General features: G+C 43.4%; 1 protein-coding gene across 1 annotated transcript; it reads right to left on the bottom strand.

Annotated features, from left to right (window-relative positions):
- Window positions 1-496: 496 nt before the first annotated feature.
- On the bottom strand, window positions 497-4,200 carry LOC120034035 (voltage-dependent calcium channel gamma-5 subunit). Its single transcript, XM_038980427.1, has 5 exons — window positions 4,005-4,200; window positions 3,403-3,489; window positions 1,854-1,994; window positions 1,429-1,574; window positions 497-779 (listed from the first exon to the last, which is right to left on the bottom strand). Exons 1-5 carry the CDS (start codon window positions 4,198-4,200, stop codon window positions 519-521), a joined length of 831 nt encoding a protein of 276 aa, XP_038836355.1. The 3' UTR covers window positions 497-518.
- Window positions 4,201-18,931: the final 14,731 nt, after the last annotated feature.

Raw genomic sequence — 18,931 nt, 5'->3', positions numbered from 1 at the left:
TTTCAACTGCTGATTGCAGCTTTAACATAGTGACATGTATTGTTTCCGTTCAAACATTTGTGTAAATGTTAGTTTGGTCCTCGTCAAGTTAACTAAGCAGTGGCGTATCCTGATATAATAGAAAATACGTGAGAAGTGAATATTCCTGAAGAAACTCTGCACTTTGCTGCCATCTGTAGGTAAGATGTGGCACAGCGGCATCAACTGTTGCCTCAGCAGCAATCATGGCTGGTAGTAGTTTTCAAACAAGGTCCAGGATGCAGCATCACAATGGGAACGAACAACAACAAAATAAAGAGACAGAGGCTTCCCTGTATATCTATTGGGACTGATCTCCCAGTAAACTATGCAGGCGGGAGGTTCTATCCACACCCAGCAACTTTCCAGCAACCCTCCACAGATTCCAGATAACTTAAAAAAGAAAAACGGAAGCTGATCTTAGATCAGTATCTAAAAGCAACATCACCTATGACTTCTCACCCTTGACCTTGGCGACCTGCCCTGACCTGATGACCCCTTCAGCAGGGTGAGGAGGAGACCTGGTCGTAGTCGGGGCACTTGAGCAGGGCCGGGTAGCTGGCGCTCATCTGGAGCGAGGTTTCGCTGGAGATGTCCGAGGGGCTGCGTCCGCGTGCCCAGGTCTCCGGGTGCAGGAACTGACCGGAGTGGTCAGAGCAGTTACTGAGGCGCGGCCGGTAGAAGCCGGGGTGGTGGCGCTGGTACATTTCCTCGGCTGTGTAGCGCTTCATGAACAGATAGACGGACATGACGCCCGCACTCTGGAGAGAGAGAGAGAGAGAGAGAGAGAGACACAGACAGAGAGAGAGAGAGAGAGAGAGAGACACAGACAGAGAGAGAGAGGAGAGAGAGAGACACAGACAGACAGACAGACAGACAGACAGACAGACAGACAGACAGACAGACAGACAGACAGACAGACAGACAGACAGACAGACAGACAGACAGACAGACAGACAGACAGACAGACAGACAGACAGACAGGAGATGATAAAGGTTAGAGGACACTGCACTCTGTAGTATAGAGAGCCAGAAGACCCAGAAGAGAGGGTACCACACCAGCAGACGACAGGTAAACTAGTGATTAGAGCGTTGGGCCGTAACCGTAAGGTTGCTGGTTCGAATACCCGAGCCTAAAAGGTGAAATGCAAGGCACTTAAGTCTAATTTGCTCCAGGGGTGCTCTGCTACTATGGCTGTAGTATTTCACCTCACCTATACAGTGTATGTGACAATACAAAAACATATTCTTTGGTAGTGAACTATCATACAATGTAGATTTTTTTCTACAACAAATCTTGTACCTCAGTGAGTGCATGTTTCTTCTTTTTTCTCATCTTATTCAACTGTCACCATGCACCTGCAACAAAGATAGCTACGATGTGTGAGTGCCTTTTGAATTTTGAAGTACCTCAGTGAGCAGAAAGGAGATGGCAGCGAAGGCGAAGGACCAGCCGTACCGGTAGCTGAAGTAGGACTCACTGCTCTTAGTCCTGTTCAACATCTCGTCATTAATACTGGATATATACAGCACGAGACCTACCACCAGAGCCAGACCTGACAGAGAAAGAGAGGGAAGAGGAGGGGGAGATAACAGAAAGAGAGAGAGAGAGGGGGAGGCAAAAGAGAGATTAAACAAACCTTCAAAGCCTGAACATCAGTCAGAGAAAGACACAGACAGACAGAGAAGACAGATAGTGATTGTGTTAAAGCGAGATAGACACCGTCACATTCTGTAGCTGAAGCAGAGACAGCAGAAAACAAGGAGGAGGAGGAGGGAAGAAGAGGAGAAAGAAAAGGAGGTGAGGAGGAAGAGATGGAAGATTAGAAGAGTACCTGAGAGGATGAAGAAGATTCCGGAGACAAAGGCCAGGATGGTGCGATGAGGTCGGACGTGTCCGATGTTGTTTAGCACAAAGCCGATGAACATGAAGAACAGACTGACCAGAGGAAACGGAGTGGCTGAACGAATCATCTCTGAGAGAGAGAGAGAGAGAGAGAGAGAGAGAGAGAGAGAGAGAGAGAGAGAGAGAGAGAGAGAGAGAGAGAGAGAGAGGAGAGAGAGAGAGAGAGAGGAGAGAGAGAGAGAGAGAGGAGAGAGAGAGAGAGAGAGGAGAGAGAGAGAGAGAGAGGAGAGAGAGAGAGAGAGAGGAGAGAGAGAGAGAGAGAGAGAGAGAGAGAGAGAGAGAGAGAGAGAGAGAGAGAGAGAGAGAGAGAAAGACAGCAACATAGAGAAAGACAGTGATTACTATACAGAAACAGAATTTCACACACATATAGCTATGCTCATCTACAAACTCTTATACTCTACTTTCATCTCAAACTCTGAACATAGAGGGTCCAAACAATCTTCCTGTCTACCAGAGAGCTTTCAACAGGCATCAACCAAAACCTAATGAGGCTGTGACTTTAGAGAAAGTCAAACCCCCCCCAGTGTGACTCTTCAGAGTTATTACCTAATAAGTATTCTGAAGCAGAGAGGAGTCAGCAGGGTGGAGACCCAGAGACGGTGGGAGTTCTGATGACTCATTTTATTCTGTATGGGCAGACTGGGCTCGAGGCAATTGGAAAGAGACTTGAATAGTAAAGAGGTAGTCATTCAGACACGCTAGGAGGAGGAAAACACATTTCAATAAAACTGCATTGTATTATTACGTTTAAGCATTAGAGCCTTAATTGGTGATGTGAAAGCTTAAAATCGTATGATAAAGAAGCACCATTTTACACAAGAGTGAATATATTATCTCTCGCATTCAGTCTGTTCTTGCATTTCTTCACTTTAGAACGCTGGTTACAAGCCATGATGATATGATCATAATCACTCCATCCATCGACAGGAACTCAGAAAACCTCAGTAATAGTTCTTCCAATGCACATACAACTTCTTAATTGTACAGTACACTGCTCCCTCTCACAGCTTCAGCTATTCAGGTAGAAAGAGTGTTCCGCTAAGTAACCAGAAGAGGGTGCCATATGTTGATACATTGTGTCACTTGTCCTTATTTGTCCTGAATGCATTGGCAGTATTACAACCACCCACTCACCAACCACCCACTCACCAACCACCCACTCACCAACCACCCACTCACCAACCACCCACTCACCAACCACCCACTCACCAACCACCCACTCACTCTGACCATAAAGAGTGCTTCATCTACTCACACACAGACAGGGTCTATTCAATCAAACACTGTACATCCAGAAGAGAGGGAGGGACCCTTTAGAGCAACTGGCCCAAAAGTTGATATATATTATTATTGTTTCTCAAGCATATTGTTCAATTATGTATACAATGCCTTGGCAACAGAGGCAACCACACAATAAAGATTGAGAGAGAGAGAGAGCGAGAGAGAGACAGGAAAATTAGAGAAATATAACTTACTAAGTACACTGACTGTGGACTCAGAGGTCAGCTGTAAGTTCATGGGCATGATGTACTCTATGGTGAAACAGCGACCTGCCTCTTCACCTGGAAGAGAAGAAGAGAGGGATTAATATTTAACCTTTATTTTGACAGGGAGACATGCTGACAGGAAGACATGCTGAGTCTTTCCATAGAGGGGTCATAATAGTTAGGCTAAACTGTAGGCCGAACCATTGTAGGCCAAACCGTTCGGGTCTGACAAACACCGCTCTAGCTCTGTCACCTTTCATCACAAATGCGTAAATGCAACATTCTCCCTCTCATTCCCCAAAACAACCAGACAGTAAGAAAGAAGATCTAGATCCTAAAAGTGTTCTTCTGCTGTCCCCATAGGAGAACCCTTTGACAAACCCCTTTTGGTTCCAGGTAAAACCCTTTTGAGTTCCATGTAGATCCCTTTCCACAGAGGGTTCTACATGGAACCCAAAATAGTTCTACCTGGAACCAAAAAGGGCTCTCCTATGGGGACACCCAAATAACACTTTTGCAACCCTTTTTTCTAAGAGTGTAGAATTGGTCTCAATTGGTCTGATCCAGGATCAGCTGGAGATGGTAGTGACCTGCCAGGAAGCAGACTCTCCAGAGTCCAGAGTGCAGGGAGGTCCTGATGTCAGTGGTCTGGTTCAGGGGCAAGATGACCCCCTCCTCCAGGTACAGCCAGTAGTCTGTAGAGACCGCAACTCCCAGAAGCCCCAGGCCGCTGACCGCAAACACGCTGCTCAGCAATGCCAGAGCCTTCCTGCCGCACGCGCTCATCACGGTAGGATCAGAGGTGGTCCGCACCAGCAGGGGTCAGAGGTCAGGGGTGAGAGGTCAGATCTGTGGGGAAAGTAGGGGGTTGTTACAGTTAATGGGGAGACACGGATGTAGTTGGTGACACAAGCAGAGCGACCTACTGGGTGCACTTAGGGTGCAAAGGACCATAAAAGGAACAGGCACACACACACAATTGACTGGCATGCTCTTCTGTACGATTGGTAGATGATGTATAATGGGATAATGCTGCTAGATCTCTCAGACAGAGATACATGTCATACTGCCCTGTGTCACTGAGAGAGAGAGAGAGAGAGAGAGAGAGAGAGAGAGAGGAGAGAGAGAGAGAGAGAGAGAGGAAGAGAGAGAGAGAGAGAGAGAGAGAGAGAGAGAGAGAGAGAGAGAGAGAGAGAGAGAGAGGAGAGAGAGAGAGAGAGAGGAGAGAGAGAGAGAGAGAGAGAGAGGAGAGAGAGAGAGAGAGAGAGAGAGAGAGAGAGAGAGAGAGGAGAGAGAGGAGAGAGAGAGAGAGAGGAGAGAGAGAGAGAGAGAGAGGAGAGAGAGAGAGAGAGGAGAGAGAGAGAGAGAGAGAGAGAGAGAGAGAGAGAGAGAGAGGAGAGAGAGAGAGAGAGAGAGAGGAGAGAGAGGAGAGAGAGAGAGAGAGGAGAGAGAGAGAGAGAGAGAAAGAGGAGAGAGAGAAAGAGGAGGGAGAGAGAGAGAGAGAGAGAGAGAGAGAGGGGAGAGAGAGAGAGAGAGGAGAGAGAGAGAGAGAGAAGGAGAGAGAGAGAGAGAGAGAGAGAGAGAGAGAGAAGAAGAAGACGTACGGCTGCGGGCGTAATTGAACTTCTATTCACTCTGGAGAGAGAGAGAGAGAGAGAGAGAGAGAGAGAGAGGAGAGAGAGAGAGAGAGAGGAGAGAGAGAGAGAGAGAGAGAGAGAGAGGAGAGAGAGAGAGAGAGAGGAGAGAGAGGAGAGAGAGAGAGAGAGAGAGAGAGAGAGAGAGAGAGAGAGAGAGAGGAGAGAGAGAGAGAGAGGAGAGAGAGAGAGAGAGAGAGAGGAGAGAGAGAGAGGAGAGAGAGAGAGAGAGAGAGGAGAGAGAGAGAGGAGAGAGAGAGAGAGAGAGAGGAGAGAGAGAGAGGAGAGAGAGAGAGGAGAGAGAGAGAGAGAGAGAGAGAGAGAGAGAGAGAGAGAGAGAGAGGAGAGAGAGAGAGAGGAGAGAGAGAGAGAGAGAGAGAGAGGAGAGAGAGGAGAGAGAGAGAGAGAGGAGAGAGAGAGAGAGAGAGAGAAAGAGGAGAGAGAGAGAGAGAGAGAGAGAAGAAGACGTACGGCTGCGGGCGTAATTGAACTTCTATTCACTCTGGAGAGAAAGAGAGAGAGCAGCATGACACAAACACAGCCACCCGACCCTGTGCTGATGTTCTAATACTACCCTTTCAGTTCTCTCTCTCTGCTCTGTGGCTGTGAGGACATGTGGATGAATCTATAGGCCAATTAATGATAAAGCATGAAGAGCAACACCTTACAGCCACACAAGAAAGAGACCGTGGGAGTATGCATGGCTGGGCACTGAGGTGTTGAATAGACATTTCAAAGGTAGACTGAAAATGTTTCTCAGTGAATAGACTTAATGTCCTGATTTAAAACACAGCTGTTGGCTCATTGTGGTGAATTCCCCTGGACTTGAGAGGGTACATAAATGACTGTGTGGGAGGTGTGGGCGTGCTGGCAGGCGTTAAGAGTGTTGAAGGAACATCAAGCGCTGAAGGAGGACATGCTTGCATGATTGGTGTATGTTTGAGTGTGAGTGTGAGTGGGAGTGAGAGAGAGAGAAAGAAAGAGAGAGAGAGAGAGAGAGAGAGAAAGGTGGTAATTGAGGGGATTTTGGAATAAAAATTGGACAAAGTGACAAAATAGAGAGGGATAAACGAAAAATATGAAAACAGATGATATCTGTGATTCATATTCTTTCAGAACAGGTACTCTCTCTCAGTCTCAATTTTTTCCAAATGTAACCTTTATTTAACTAGGCAAGTCAGTTAAGAACACTTCTTATGGCTGGGGGCAGTATTGAGTAGCTTGGATGAATAAGGTGCCCAGAGTAAACTGCCTGCTACTCCGGCCCAGTTGCTAATATATGCATATTATTAGTAGATTTGGATAGAAAACACTCTGACGTTTCTAAAACTGTTTGAATGATGTCTGTGAGTATAACAGAACTCTATGGCAGGCAAAAACCTGAGAAAAAATCCAACCAGGAAGTGGGAAATCTGAGGTTTGTAGGTTTGCCTATCCAATATACAGTGTCTATGGGGTCATATTGCACTTCCTAAGGTTTCCACTAGATGTCAACAGTCTTTAGAACCTTGTTTGAGGATTCTACTGGGAAGTGGGGGCTAATGAGAGCTGAATGTGTCAGGGCTCTGCCAGAGTGGCATGAGCTGATCACGCGCGCTCATGTGAGAGTTAGCTCTGTTCCGTTGCATTTCTACAGACAAAGGAATTCTCCAGTTGAAACATTATTGAAGATTTATGATAAAAAGATCCTAAAGATTGATTATATACTTCGTTTGACATGTTTCTACGAACTGTAATATGACTTTTCGTCTGAACTTTCGCCTGGACTTGCCCGCGCGTCGTGAGTTTGGATTGTGTACTAAACGCGCAAACAAAAAGGAGGTTTTTGGACATAAATTATGGACTTTATCGAACAAATCAAACATTTACTGTGGAACTGGGATTTCTGGGAGTGCATTCTGATGAAGACCATCAAAGGTAAGTGAATATTTATAATGTTATTTCTGACTTCTGTTGACTCCACAACATGGCGCATATCTGTATGACGTGTTTTGTTGTCTGAGCGCTGTACTCAGATTATTGCATGGTGTGCTTTTTCCGTAAAGTTTTTTTGAAATCTGACACAGCGGTTGCATTAAGGAGAAGTGGATCTAAAATTCCATGTATAACAGTTGTATCTTTTATCAATGTTTATTATGAGTATTTCTGTAAATTGATGTGGCTCTCTGCAAAATCACCGGATGTTTTGGAACTACTTAACATAACACGTCAATGTAAACTGAGATTTTTGGATATAAATATGAACTTTATCGAACAAAACATACATGTATTGTGTAACATGAAGTACTATGAGTGTCATCTGATGAAGATCATCAAAGGTTAGTGATGAATTTGATCTCTATTTCTGCTTTTTGTGACTCCTTTCTTTGGCTGGAAAAATGGCTGTGTTTTTCTGTGACTAGGTACTGACCTAACATAATTGTTTGGTGTGCTTTCGTCGTAAAGCCTTTTTGAAATCGGACACTGTGGTGGGATTAAGAACAAGTTTATCTTTAAAATGGTGTGAAATACTTGCATGTTTGAAGAATTTTAATTATGAGATTTCTGTTGTTGGAATTTGGCGCCCTGCACCTTCACTGGCTGTTGTCAAATCGATGCCGTTAACGGGATCTTAGCCATATTAAGAACAAGTTATTATCTACAATGACGGCCTTCCCCGGCCAAACCCAGACTATACTGGGCCAATTGTGCACTGCCTTATGGGACTCCCAATCACAGCCGGATGTGACGCAGCCTGGATATGAACCAGGTACTGCAGTGATGCCTCTTGCACTAAGAAGCGCCACTCTCTTGCTCAGTCTCACACCCAAAGTGAAAAAGGTAATAAACAAAAGTGAAATAATCAATCAAAAATTTCAAAGGACTAGACACATTTCAAATGTCATATCATGGCTATGTACAGTGTTATAATGATGTGCAAATAGTTTAAATACAAAATGGAAAATAAATAAACATAAATATGTTTTGTATTTACAATGGTGTTTGTTCTTCACTGGTTGACCTTTTCTTGTGGCAACAGGTCCAAATCTTGCTGCTGTGATGGCACACTGTGGTATTTCACCCAGCAGATATTGGAGTTTATCAAAATTGTATTTGTTTCCAAATTCTTTGTGGTCTGTGTAATCTGTGGGAAATACGTGTCTCTAATATGGTCATATATTTTGCACGAGGTTAGGAAGTGTAGCTCAGTTATCACCTCATTTTGTGGGCAGTGGGCACATAGCCTGTCTTCTCTTGAGAGCCAGATCTGCCTCTCAATAGCAAGGCTATGCCCACTGAGTCTGTACATAGTCAAAGCTTTTCTTAATTTTGGGTCAGTCACAGTGGTCAGGTATTCTGCCAGTGGCCAAATATTATTCTAGTTTGCTCAATGTTTTGTTAATTATTTCCGATGTGTCAAGTAATTATCTTTTTGTTTTCTCATAATTTGGGTGGATCTCTATCTCTCAGTCTCTCTCTCTTTCAGTCTCTCTCTCTCTCTGTCTCAGTCTCTCGCTCAGTCTCTCTCTCTCTGTCTCTTTATCTCACTCTCTCTCTCTCTCTTAGTCTCTCTCTCTCTGTCTCTCTCTCTCTCTTAGTCTCTTAGTCTCTCTCTCTCTCTCTCTCTTAGTCTCTCTCTCTCTGTCTCTGTCTCTCTCTCTCTCTCTCTCTCTTAGTCTCTCTCTCTCAGTCTCTCTCTCGCTCGCTCTCTTAGTCTCTCTCTCTCTCTCTCTCTGTCTCTGTCTCTCTCTCTCTGTCTCTCTCTCTTAGTCTCTCTCTCTTAGTCTCTCTGTCTCTCTCTGTCTCTCTCTCTGTCTCTCTCTCTCAGTCTCTCTCTCTCTCTCTTAGTCTCTCTCTCTCTCTCTCTCTCTTTCTGTCTCTCTCAGTTTCTCTCTCTCTCTCTCTCTTAGTCTCTCTCTCTCTCTCTCTCTCTCAGTCTCTCTCTGTCTCTGTCTCTCTGTTAGTCTCTCTCTCTCTTTGTCTCTCTCTTAGTCTCTCTCTTAGTCTCTCTCTCTCTCAGTCTCTCTCTCTCAGTCGCTCTCTCTCTCTCTTAGTCTCTCTCTCTTAGTCTCTCTCTTTGTCTCTCTCTCTTAGTCTCTTACTCTTAGTCTCTCACTCTTAGTCTCTCACGCTTAGTCTCTCTCTTAGTCTCTCTCTTAGTCTTTCTCTCTTAGTCTCTCTCTCTTAGTCTCTCCCTCTCTCTCTCTCTCTTAGTCTCTCTCTCTTAGTCTCTCTCTCTTAGTCTCTCCCTCTCTCAATTCAATTCATTTTCAATTCATGGGGCTTTATTGGCATGGGAAACATATGTGTACATTGCCAAAGCAAGTGAAACAGATAATAAACAAAAGGGAAATAAACAATAAAAAAATATTAGTAAACATTACACTCACAAAAGTTCCAAAAGAATAAAGACATTTCACATGTCATTATATGTCTACATACAGTGTTGTAATGATGTGCAAATAGATCAAGTACAAAAGGGAAAATAAATAAACATAAATATAGGTTGTATTTGCAATGGTGTTTGTTCTTCATTGGTTGCCCTTTCCTTGTGGCAATAGGTCACAGATCTTGCTGCTGTGATGCACACTGTGGTACTTCAACCAACAGATATGGGAGTTTAACCGATTCAAGTATTTTTAGCCAGATTCTAATTGGTATGTCAAATTTTATGTTCCCTTTGATGGCATAGAAGGCCCTTCATGCCTTGTCTCTCAGATAGTTCACAGCTTTGTGGAAGTTACCTGTGGCGCTGATGTTTAGGCCGAGGTATGCATCGTGTCTAGATGGAATTTGTATTCGTGGTCCTGGCAACTGGACCTTTTTTGGAACACCACTATTTTTGTCTTACTGAGATGTACTATTCAGGGCCCAGGTCTGACAGAATCTGTGCAGAAGATCTAGGTGCCGCTGGAGGCCCTCCTTGGCTGGGGACAGAAGCACCAGATCATCAGCAAACAGTAGACATTCGACTTCAGATTCTAGTAGGGTGAGGCCGTGTGCTGCAGACTGTTCTAGTGCCCTCGACAATTTGTTGATGTCGAAGAGGGTGGGGCTTAAGCTGCATCCCTGTCTCACCCCCTGCCCCTGTGGAAAGAAATGTGTGTTTTTTTAACCTATTTTAACTGCACACTTGTTGTTTGTGTACATGGATTTTATAATGTTGTATGTTTTTCCCCCAACACCACTTTTCCCCCAACATCCATCAATTTGTATAGCAGGCCCTCATGCCAAATTGAGTCGAAAGCATTTTTGAAATCAACAAAGCATGAGTAGACTTTACCTTTGTTTTGGTTTGTTTGTTTCTCAATTAGGGTGTGCAGGGTGAACACATGGTCTGATGTACGGTAATTTGATAAAAAGCCAATTTGACATTTGCTCAGTATATTGTTTTCACTGAGGAAATGTACAAGTCTGCTGTTAATGATAATGCAGAGGATTTCTCCAAGGTTGCTGTTGATGCATATCCCATGGTAGTTATTGGGGTCAAATTTGTCTCCACTTTTGTGGATTGGGGTGATCAGTCCTTGGTTCCACATATTGGAGAATATGCCAAAGCTGAGGATGATGTTAAAGAGTTTAAGTATAGCTAATTTGAATTTGTGGTCTGTATATTTTATCATTTCATTTAGGATACCATCAACCCCACAGGCCTTTTTGGGTTGGAGGGTTTGTATTTTGTCCTGCAGTTCATTCAATGTAATTGGAGAATCCAGTGGGTTCTGGTAGTATTTAATAGTTGATTCTAAGATTTGTTTTTGATCATGTATATGTTTTTGCTGTTTGTCCTTTGTTCTTTGTTATAGAGCCAAAAAGATTGGAGAAGTGGTTTATCCATACTTCTCTATTTTGGATAGATAACTCGCGTTGTTGTTTGTTTGTTGTTTGTTTAGGTTTTCTACTGCCAAGTTTACACCTTCAATATTACAGTGAAACATTTTGTCCAGGAAATTGTCTGGAAGGGATTGAATTTGTTGTTGCCTAGTTGTTTTTTTGATAGATTACCACACTACTTTCCTTCCGTCTATAGCATTTCTTAATATTATTCAGTTCCTTTGGCTTTTATTCCTCATGATTGAGCATAGCTCTGCTCAAGTAGAGTGTGATTTTGCTGTGATCTGATAGGGGTGTCAGTGGACTGACTGTGAACGCTCTAAGAGACTCTGGGTTGAGGTCAGTGATAAAGTAGTCTACAGTACTACCGCCAAGAGATGAGCTATAGGTGTACCTACCATAGTAGTCCCCTCAAAGCCTACTATTGACAATGTACATACCCAGTGTCCGACAGAGCTGCAGGAGTTGTGACCCGTTTCTGTTGGTTATGTTGTAGTTGTGTCTAGGGGGGCATATGGGGGAGGGAATGCTGTCACCTGCAGATAGGTGTTTGTCCCCCTGTGTGCTGAGGGTGTCTGGTTCTTGTCCAGTTCTGGCATTTAGGTCACCACAGACTAGTACATGTCCCTGGTCCTGGAAATTGTTGATCTCCCCCTCTAGGATGGAGAAGCTGTCATCGTTAAAGTATGGGGATGCTATTGGCGGGATATAGGTAGCACACATGAGGACATTTTTCTCTGTTGAGATAATTTCCTCATTCATTTCTAGCCAGATGTAAAATGTTCCTGCTTTGACTAATTTAGGTCTGCTCTATACCAAATTAGCATGCCCCCTGAGTCTCTTCCCTGTTTCACACCTGGTAGTTTGGTGGATGGGACTACCAGCTCTCTGTAACCTAGAGGGCAACCAGTGGGTCTGTCTCCTTTATACCATGTTTCTAGTAGGATGATAATGTCTTTATTTCCAATTTCTTTGATGAAGTCTGGGTTTCTGCTCTTTAGGCCAAAGGCAGATGACCTCAGACCTTGTATATTCCAGGAAGAGATATTAAAAGCTTTGTGTTACATAGTGTCGAGTGTTGTTTTTGTGTGGTTCAGGCCCAGACCATCACAGCAGGTGTGAATAGAGCATGTTGAACATCTGATACATACCTCTTAGGTCGCAGGATGGGGTTTGGGCGGGTGTAATAGTGGGGGTTGGGCCTGTTGCTCTGCTCACGGCCTGGGCATATGTCCTGCTGTCATGTTGAGGTCCTTGTCGTAGGGGCAGGGGGCATGGGGTGGCCAGAAGAGGCATAGGTCTGATATGGGATGCCTATATGGGGTGTGGCCAGGGTTTGCTTGGGGTGGTCTTAACTGGTTGGGGTGTGCTGGTGATGCTGTGGTCTGGGTCCTCTTGGTATGGGTTCTCTCGGTGCAGGTCCTTCAGGACCTGCAGGTCTGGGCGGGGTGTCCGTTGCTCTGTTGCTCCTGTGTGAGGTGCTGAGGCTACGGATGAGGGTTGGGATTGCTGCCTTGTAGAGGTGGACCTGGTCATAAAGGCTGTCCAAGTCCAGGGTGGAGTGGTGGGCCAGGTAGACATTAGGTTTTGAGGCACAGTCTTGCTTAATGCTTGCACTCACCCGCTGTATGGTGGCAGGGTGAAAGCATTTTCGTGGTAGCAGAGTGGAGATAACCACTTGTGCGTTGGGGAAAGTGGAAGAAGCTTTTTCAATCACTCCCTTGAGTGCTGTGGCCGCCCTTTACTGCTGTGTTCTCAGGTCATTTATGTCCGTATGAATTATGATGTGACTGGGGGGACCCTAGTCTGTCCTCTGACAACAGCTCCAGGCCATGTCTAGTGTTTGTGCATCAGCGTTTAGCCACTTTGGGAAAAAGTTTTTCCTCTTGAATGTATTTGCCATTTGAGTCAATGAGGAGCACAATCTCTGGCTTTGTGTGTTCTCAGTGGATGTGTGGGGGCTTTCAAGGTAGCTATCAGGGGAGCTGACAGGGGGGCTGTTAGGAGGGAGTGGGGTCTGTTGGGTTGGTGGGTCCTGTGTTGTTTGTCCCATTGTGGTGTTGAGGTTGTGGTCTGGGTCTGGGTCTGGGTCTGATGTGGGCTGTTTGGCTGGCTTCTCTGGGGGAGTGTCCTGCTCTCTGTCACACCTCAGATTTCTCACCTTCTCCTTCAGTGCCATGTGTGCCTCTTTAAGTTCTCTCACCTCAGTCCGTAGAGCAGTCAGCTCTCTCAGACAGCTGTCCATCTCCACCTTAAGACCTCTGAGTGTTATTGGGGGGGGAAGGGGGAGGGGGTTGTCCTCTGAGCACCCCCATTAGCTCTCTGAGCACCACCATGTCTCTCTCCAGTAAATTCTGTGAATTTACGCCTCTCAATGATTGAGGAGCAGTGCAGTTGTGAGACCTGGGTGTGATCAGTGCTGGGGAGTTGTCACAGAGAGAGAGCATTTCCTGCTGTGCTCTCTCTTTGAAACTCTCCTGCCATTGTTAGGCTCAAGAGTTTTCACACCTCTCACTTGAAGTTGCAACAAGGTCAGTTCTGTCCTAGTAGCTTGGTAGCTTAGTATTATTTATTTATTAAGCTTTATATAACAACATTACCTACAGATTATTGTCTTTTACTTTTTGGCTTCAGAAGTAGGTTCAGACTGAACAATACTCACTCAGTTTTGTGTTGGATGGTATTTCCAGGTTCGCTTGTGTTTCTTCTGCAGGATTTGGTTCTTGATAGTCCTTGGTAGTAATAGTCCATTCAGGTAATTTAGTCCAAAATCAAGGTTTTTGGTATGGAATTTTATCCATGTGAAAAATGCCAGTTTATCTAAATTTATCCAACTCTAATTCTATCTTCTGGCAGAAGAACTCAGGAGCCCATGAGCTCACTACCTCTCGCTCTCTCTCTGTCACTCTCTCACAGAGAGAGAGACTGAGAGAGAGAGATAGAGATAGACAGGGTTGCTGTCCCAGTCCACATGGCTCTCTCACCCATCTCTCTCAATTCAATTCAATTCAATTCAATTCAATTGACATGGCAAGTTCATTATTACTTACATTGTCAAAGTATACATATCGAAAAATTGTAATAAAATATATATGTATATATATACACAAATATATATATATTTATATATAAATAAATGGTGGGACTAACAGCAATAATAATAGTAGTAGTGGACATGGGATTACCATTAATAACAGCTACAACAACAATATTAATCAGAACAACAATACATTAAAGCAATGGTAGCAGACCAGTGTCAATATGACTTGAGAAGACACATGACCTGGTACGAAAGACAAAACAGAACTAAGCTAAATGGGAAATATTATCAACATTACTTTGCATTTTTCACTGGCTGTCCCTCAGGTTGTGGCAGGAGGACACATATTTGGCTGCCAAAACTGCACATTTTGGCTTTTCACCCAATAAATATTTGATTTTTTCTTCATCTTTTATAGTTTCAAATTCTTTGTATTGAATTATAATTTTGGGAAAGAAATATGCTCTTAGGTCTGAGTATTTGTCACAGTGTAGTAGGAAATGCACTTCTGTCTCTACCTCTCCCCTGGAGCAGAGTGAGCACAGCCTGTCCTCTCTGGGCAGCCAGGTTTGTCTGTGACGACCGGTCTCTATAGCCAGACTGTGCTCACTGAGTCTGTACCTAGTCAATGTTTTCCTCAGTTTTCTATCAGTCACAGTGGTCAGATAGTCTGCCACCATGTACTGTCTGTTTAGAGCCAAATAGCATTGAAGTTTACTTTGATTTTTTGTGGTGTCTTTCCAATAGGTGATATATTTTTCTTTTTGTTTTGTGATGATTTGGTTGGGCCAGATTTTCTGAGGGCTGTCCCGAGGCTCTATGGGGTTGGTTTGGGTTGGTGAACTGAGCCTCAGAACCAGCTGGCTGAGGGGGCTCTTCTCTGGTTTCATCTCTTGACATTGCAGAGCTGTGTGATGGAATGTTTTAGGGTCACTTGTTTTAGATGGTTGTAAAATTTGATGGCTCTTTTTTCTATTCGAATGAGGAGGGGGTATTGGCCCAATTCTGCCCTACATGAGTTATTTGGAGTTTTTCTTTGTACTTGCAATACAGTCTTGCAAAACTCTGCATGCAATATTTCAATTGGATGTTTGTCCCATTTAGTAAACTCATTATTAGAGAGTGGACCCCATACTTCACTGCCATATAGAGCAATTGGTTCTATAACTGATTGAAAAATTTTGAGCCAGATTCTAATTGGAATTTCAATTTTGATGTTCCTTTTAATGGCATAGAATGCTCTTCTTGCTTTGTCTCTCAGCTCATTCACAGCCATGTGAAAGCTACCTGTGTTGCTGATATTTAGTCCTAGATATGTGTAGTTTTTGGTGTGTTCTAATAGAACTGTGTCCAAATAGAATTTATATTTGTCATCCTTATTTCCGGACCTTTTTTGGAATATCATAATATTAGTTTTTTTTAGGTTAACGGTCAGAGCCCAGGTCTGACAGAACCTGTGAAGACAATCTAGGTGTTGCTGTAACCCCTCTTTAGTGGGAGACAGCAGCACCAGGTCATCTGCGTACAGCAGACACTTGATTTCAGTGTTGTGTAGGGTGATACCAGGTGCTTCCGATTCTTCTAATGTTTTTGCCAATTCATTAATGTAGATGTTAAATAATGTTGGACTTATTGGGCAGCCCTGTTTCACTCCCCGCCCCTGAGAGAAGAAGTCTGTTTGCTTGTTGCCAATTTTAACCGCACATTTGTTTTTAGTGTACATTGATTTAATAAAATCATATGTTTTCCCTCCAAAACCACTTTCTATTAGTTTATAAAAAAGACCTTCGTGCCAAATTGAATCAAATGCTTTCTTGAAATCTACAAAACACGAGTAGATTTTGCCTTTGTTTTGGTTAACTTGTTTATCAATTAGAGTGTGGAGGGTGTAAATGTGGTCTGTTGTACGATAATTTTTTATAAATCCAATCTGGCTTCTGCTCAGGACGTTGTGTTCGTCAAGGAAATGATGTAGTCTGCTATTTATAATACTGCAGAGAATTTTCCCCAAGTTGCTGTTAACGCAAATTCCTCTGTAATTATTTGGGTCAAATTTGTCTGCATTTTTATAGATTGGTGTGATCAATCCCTGGTTCCAAATATCGGGGAAAATACCTGCAGTGAGGATAATGTTGAAGAGTTTGAGTATAGCCAATTTGAATTTGTGGTCTGTATATTTGATCATTTCATTTAAAATCCCATCAGCACCACAGGCCTTTTTGGGTTGGAGAGTGCATATTTGTTCCAATAATTCTTCTTCTGTAATTGGGGTATCCACAGGATTCTGATAGTCTTTGACTGCTAATTCAAGGATTTATAATTTTTCTTGTATATCTTTTTGTTCTGGGCTCTTTGTTATATTGCTGTAGAGGTTTGCAAAGTGATTTCTCCACATATCCCCATTTTGGATAGCCAATTCCTTATGATGAGGTTTGTTTAAATCTCTCTCTCTCTCTCTCTCTCTCTCTCTCTCTCTCTCTCTCTCTCTCTCTCTCTCTCTCTCTCTCTCTCTCTCTCTCTCTCTCTCTCTCTCTCTCTCTCTCTCTCTCTCTCTCTCTCTCTCTCTCTCTCTCTCTCTCCCCCTCTCTCCCCCCCCCCCCCTCTCTCTCTCTCTCTCATCCCTGTTTCCTGTCTCTGATTCATGTTTCTGGGTGTGCTCACTGCGCTGTTCAAACAATTCCACCCCGAACAGGGAGATTAGGAGTCTAAAACCTAGCCATCATGAAATGTCAAAGTGCTACAAATCAATCTATTGTCTCATTTTGATGGCATCACAGCTAAATCCCAGCAAAATGCAAAAATCAGTCAGCTGGATGTTCAAGTTTGCCAATCTAAAGCACGATGATGTCTCTCAGCATGGCTTGAATTTATCTTCAATTAAGGACTTGAATGTCTTGGATGATTGGATGGGAACGGTTTTAAGTTAGATCACATGTAAGCATGCACACACCTACTGCACACAGATATACAGATGCATGTACAGTAGCAGTTAAAAGTTTGGACACACCTACTCATTCAAGGGTTTTTCTTAATTTTTTCTATTTTCTACATTGTAGAATAATAGTGAAGACATCAAAACTATGAAATAACAGATATGGAATCATGTAGTAACCAAAAAAGTGTTAATATATTTTATATTTAAGATTCTTCAAAGTAGCCACCCTTTGCCTTGATGACAGCTTTGCACACTCTTGGCATTCTCTCAACCAGCTTCACCTGGAATGCTTTTCCAACAGTCTTGAAGGAGTTCCCACATATGCTGAGCACTTGTTGGCTGCTTTTCCATCACTCTGCGGTCCAATTCATCCCAAACCATCTCATTTGGGTTAAGGTTGGGGGATTGTGGAGGTCGGGTTATCTGATGCAGCACTCCATCACTCTCCTTCTTGGTCAAATAGCCTTTACACAGCCTGGAGGTGTGTGTTGGGTCATCATCCTTTTGAAAAACAAATGATTGTTCCACTAAGCGCAAACCAGATGGGATGGCGTATCAATGCAGAATGCTGTGTTAGCCATGCTAGTTAAGTGTGCCTTGAATTCTAAATAAATCACTGACAGTGTCACCGGTAAAGCACCCGCACACCATCACACCTCCTACTCCTCTATGCTTCACGGTGGGAACTACACATGCGGTGATCATCCGTTCACCTATTCTGCGTCTCACAAAGACACAGCGGTTGGAACCAAAAATCACAAATTTTGACTCCGGTCTAATGTTCAATGCTCGTGTTTCTTGGCCCAAGCAAGTCTCTTCTTCTTATTGGTGTCCTTTAGTAGTGGTTTCTTCGCAGCAATTCAACCATGAAGGCCTGATTCACACAGTCTCCTCTGAAAAGTTGATGTTGAGATGTGTCTGTTACTTGAACTCCGTGAAGTATTTTTTTGGGCTGCAATTTCTGAGGCTGGTAACTCTAATGAACTTATCCTCTGCAGCAGAAGTAACTCTGGGTCTTCCTTTCCTGTGGCGGTCCTCATGAGAGACAGTTTCATCATAGCGCTTGATGGTTTTTGCGCCTGCACTTGAAGAAACTATCAAAGTTCTTGATATTTTCCAGATTGACTGACCTTCTGTCACGATCGTTAGAATAACTGGACCAAAGCGCAGCGTGATCTGGGTTCCACATCTTTTTATTACTAGGTGAAACTCACAGCAAAACAAAACAATAAATAGAAAACGAAACGTGAAGCTGCTATAGTGCTCACAGGCAACTATACATAGTCAAGATCCCACAAAGCACAAAGGGGAAATGGCTGCCTAAATATGATCCCCAATCAGAGACAACGACAAACAGCTGCATCTGATTGGGGACCATACCTGGCCAACATAGAAACATAATCACCTAGATGACCCATCCTAGTCACACCCCGACCTAACCAACATAGAGAATAAAAAGCTCTCTATGGCCAGGGCGTGACACCTTCATGTCTTAAAGTAATGATGGACTGTCATTTCTCTTTGCTTATTTGAGCTGTTCTTGCCATAATATGGACTATGTCTTTACCAAATTGGGCTATCTTCTGTATACCATTCCTTGTCACAACACAACTGATTGGCTCAAATGTATTAAGAAGGAAAGAAATTCCACAAACTAACTTTTAACAAGACACAACTGTTAATTGAAATGGATTTCTGGTGACTACGCTATGAAGCTGGTTGAGAGAATGCCAAGAGTGTGCAAAGCTGTCATCAAGGCAAAGGGTGGCTACCTTGAAGAATCTGAAATAAAAATATATTTTGATTTGTTTAACACTTTTTTGGTTACTACATGATTCCATATGCGTTATTTCATCATTTTGATGTCTTCACTATTATTATATGTAGAAAATAGAAAAAATTAAGAAAACCCTTGAATGAGTAGGTGTGTCAAAATTTTTGACTGGTACTGTTTATGCACACACATCCACGCACACAAACTTACACGCACGCACACACGCACACACACGCACACACACACGCATGTGCTTATTATCTTTGTCTCTCTTGGCATATTTGAATAATTTTATTGGCAGTCTCCCAAAACATATCTGT

Source organism: Salvelinus namaycush, chromosome 41, assembly GCF_016432855.1.
Source record: "Salvelinus namaycush isolate Seneca chromosome 41, SaNama_1.0, whole genome shotgun sequence".
NCBI classification, from domain to species: domain Eukaryota; kingdom Metazoa; phylum Chordata; class Actinopteri; order Salmoniformes; family Salmonidae; genus Salvelinus; species Salvelinus namaycush.
Note: the sequence above shows the minus strand (reverse complement) of the source record. Positions and strands in the feature narration are given on the sequence as shown.

Bases quoted from the DNA above. Each gene is read 5' to 3' on its own strand.
- LOC120034035 (XM_038980427.1), bottom strand. From the start codon at position 4,200: ATGAGCGCGTGCGGCAGGAAGGCTCTGGCATTGCTGAGCAGCGTGTTT. The intron at 3,490-4,004 runs GTCACTACCATC...CTTCTCTTCCAG, and splicing joins GAGAGTCTGCTTCCTGGCAG to GTGAAGAGGCAGGTCGCTGT. The intron at 780-1,428 runs GTACTTCAAAAT...CTCTCTCTCCAG, and splicing joins TCTCCTTTCTGCTCACTGAG to AGTGCGGGCGTCATGTCCGT.